Genomic DNA, 2372 nt, shown 5'->3' with positions numbered 1-2372 from the left:
ATTCCTAGGAGGACAATGCCGCCAAGTGGTGCTCATGAGCCTAGCGTGTGAATTACATGATACGTATCATTGAACCCCATCTATCAGTTCAAGTATCATCGAACCTGATCTATCAGTTCGAGTTGTAGTGTTAATCACTTCCGAAATTGACCTAGCGTTGATTTTTATTACTCCCTCCAATCCAAAAGTAAGTGTCGGAGTTATACTAAAGCAGTAATAAATCCTCCACACTTCTTATAGATCGGAGGGAGTACATAATTTTTTTTACATCACAACATATGTGGTAACCAATTTATTTGTTTTGCTTTATGTGTTTCAGATTAATCTGAATAGTTAACTGTGGTGGGTAAAGTAGTGTAAGACCAGAGCAGCGAACATTGGAGGATCAGGTGAGATGAAATACGTTTATTGGAGGAGGATTACTCTGTGATAAAACCAAAGTAGCAGCAGTGCAACACCGACCCTATTGTATCATTCCACTCCGTTGGAGGAGCAGGTGAGTTATGCTGCAAGCATAGAAAGCTGATGGCCGTGCTAGGAAACTAATGAGCAAAAGTAGCAGAACGAGATAGATGAAATGGTGTAGTTGATCACAATTCCAGTTCATGGCTCGTGCTTGGCGCTGTCACGCACCGACGCACGTCGTCCGTTACATATTGGATTACCCGCTAAGCGCGGCTTTCCACTTGGCGGCGACAGCCTCCAGCGCCCGGCACGACGACCCTTCCGGCGACAGCGCGCGCGCCGCCGCTTGCTGCAGTTCCTCAGCGCGGCGCCGCACAGCGCGCCCATTCTCCACCTCCATGAGCTCCTTCACGGCCGCCGCCACCTCCTCGCGCGCCACGACGCCGCCGTCCTCCCGCGCGCGTGGTCGCAGCGCCACCCCGAGGCTCTCTTCCAGCAAGAGCGCGTTCATCCTCTGCTCCGTGTGCAGCGGCCACGCGACCATCGGCACACCGGCCACCACGCTCTCCAGCGTGGAGTTCCACCCGCAGTGCGACACGAAGGCCGCCGTCGCCGGGTGGGACAGCACGCGCACCTGAGGCGCCCAGGTCGCCACGGCAAGGCCCCTTCCCTCGGTCCTCTGCACGAAACCCTCGGGAAGCCACGCAAGTGGGTCGTCGTCGGCGGCGCCGGCTCCGAAGGCGTGAGAGCGGCCGTCCAGGCTCGGCATCCGCACCACCCACAGGAACCTGTGCCCGCTCGCCTCTAGCCCAGCGGCAAGCTCGGCCGTCTGCTCCACGGACAGCGCCCCGCCGCTACCGAACGAGACGAACACCACCGACCTCGCCGGCTGGCCGTCCAGCCACTCGAGCAAGGGCCACGCGCCTGCAGCAGCTTCCTCGTCGGATTCTGACCGGACCAGCGGCCCCACGGGGAACACCGGCGGGAACGCGCCTTGCTCCGCAACCTGCCTGAACGCTTCCACAGCGGCAGGTTCCATCTCGCTGAAGCTGTTCGCCAAGAATCCATGGGCAAGGCGGTATCGCCGGCCTGCCGCGAGCAGCCGCGCGTAAACCGGCTCCTCGCTAGAACGATACCCCTCCGGCAGGTCAGCACGGCGCAGTGACAGTCCCCCGGGGATGTCGAGAGGATCCGTGAGGGCGCGGTATTCGCCAGGGGAAGCGCCCTCGTGGAGCTCCACCAGGCGGTGTACCAAGTAGAGATGGTTTATGTTGGTGGTGAAGAAGATGTAGGCGGGGACGCCGATCTCGGCGGCGAGGGGCAGCGCTGTGGAGCAGAGGAAGTCCGGCACCAGCGCGGCGATCGGAGTGGTGGAGTTGATGGAGCGGAGCAGGGTGCGGAGGCTCGGGAGGGAGCGGCGGATGAGCTCCACTAGCACGGTGGGGCGGAGCGCATCAGCGGGGAGGTCGTCGATCTGGACGGCGGGGAGCGGGGCGATGGTGACGGCGGCGGGGAGGCTGCTGGGGAGGGTTTGCTGTTCTGAGAGGCTGTGGAAGGTGACGAGCGTGGCCGAGAAGCCGTGGTGCTCGACGAGCCGCCGAGTGAGCTCGCACAGCGGTATGAGGTGGCCGGCGTCGGGGCTGGCCAGCAGCACGACGTGAGGCCGCGCCGTGGGCGGCGCTGGCGCGGAGCCGGCACTCTTCAACGACTCCATTATTTGGATAGCATCAATGGTACCGGGGGCAAGACGAACGTGACCGGCCGGTTGTTATACGATCGTCCTCAGCAGATGTTCCAATGATGCTATTTCGTACCAGAATAACTTTAAAAAAGAATCATTTGGTCAATGTATTACGTACGCAGCTACACATCGTCAGGTGGGAGCTTTTAGTCGTGGCAGTCAAAATCACCAGGATCTTCGACAATCGACATCATACTTGTCATATCCTGCAAGAACTCTTGCTGAG

General features: G+C 59.4%; 1 protein-coding gene across 1 annotated transcript; it reads right to left on the bottom strand.

Annotated features, from left to right (window-relative positions):
- Nucleotides 1–661: 661 nt before the first annotated feature.
- LOC124697269 (hydroquinone glucosyltransferase-like) lies at nucleotides 662–2119 on the bottom strand. Its single transcript, XM_047229886.1, has one exon. It carries the CDS (start codon nucleotides 2117–2119, stop codon nucleotides 662–664), a length of 1458 nt encoding a protein of 485 aa, XP_047085842.1.
- Nucleotides 2120–2372: the final 253 nt, after the last annotated feature.

The sequence above is a fragment of the Lolium rigidum genome, chromosome 3, assembly GCF_022539505.1.
Source record: "Lolium rigidum isolate FL_2022 chromosome 3, APGP_CSIRO_Lrig_0.1, whole genome shotgun sequence".
Classification (NCBI taxonomy): Eukaryota; Viridiplantae; Streptophyta; class Magnoliopsida; order Poales; family Poaceae; genus Lolium; species Lolium rigidum.
Note: the sequence above shows the minus strand (reverse complement) of the source record. Positions and strands in the feature narration are given on the sequence as shown.

Bases quoted from the DNA above. Each gene is read 5' to 3' on its own strand.
- LOC124697269 (XM_047229886.1), bottom strand. From the start codon at position 2,119: ATGGAGTCGTTGAAGAGTGCCGGCTCCGCGCCAGCGCCGCCCACGGCG.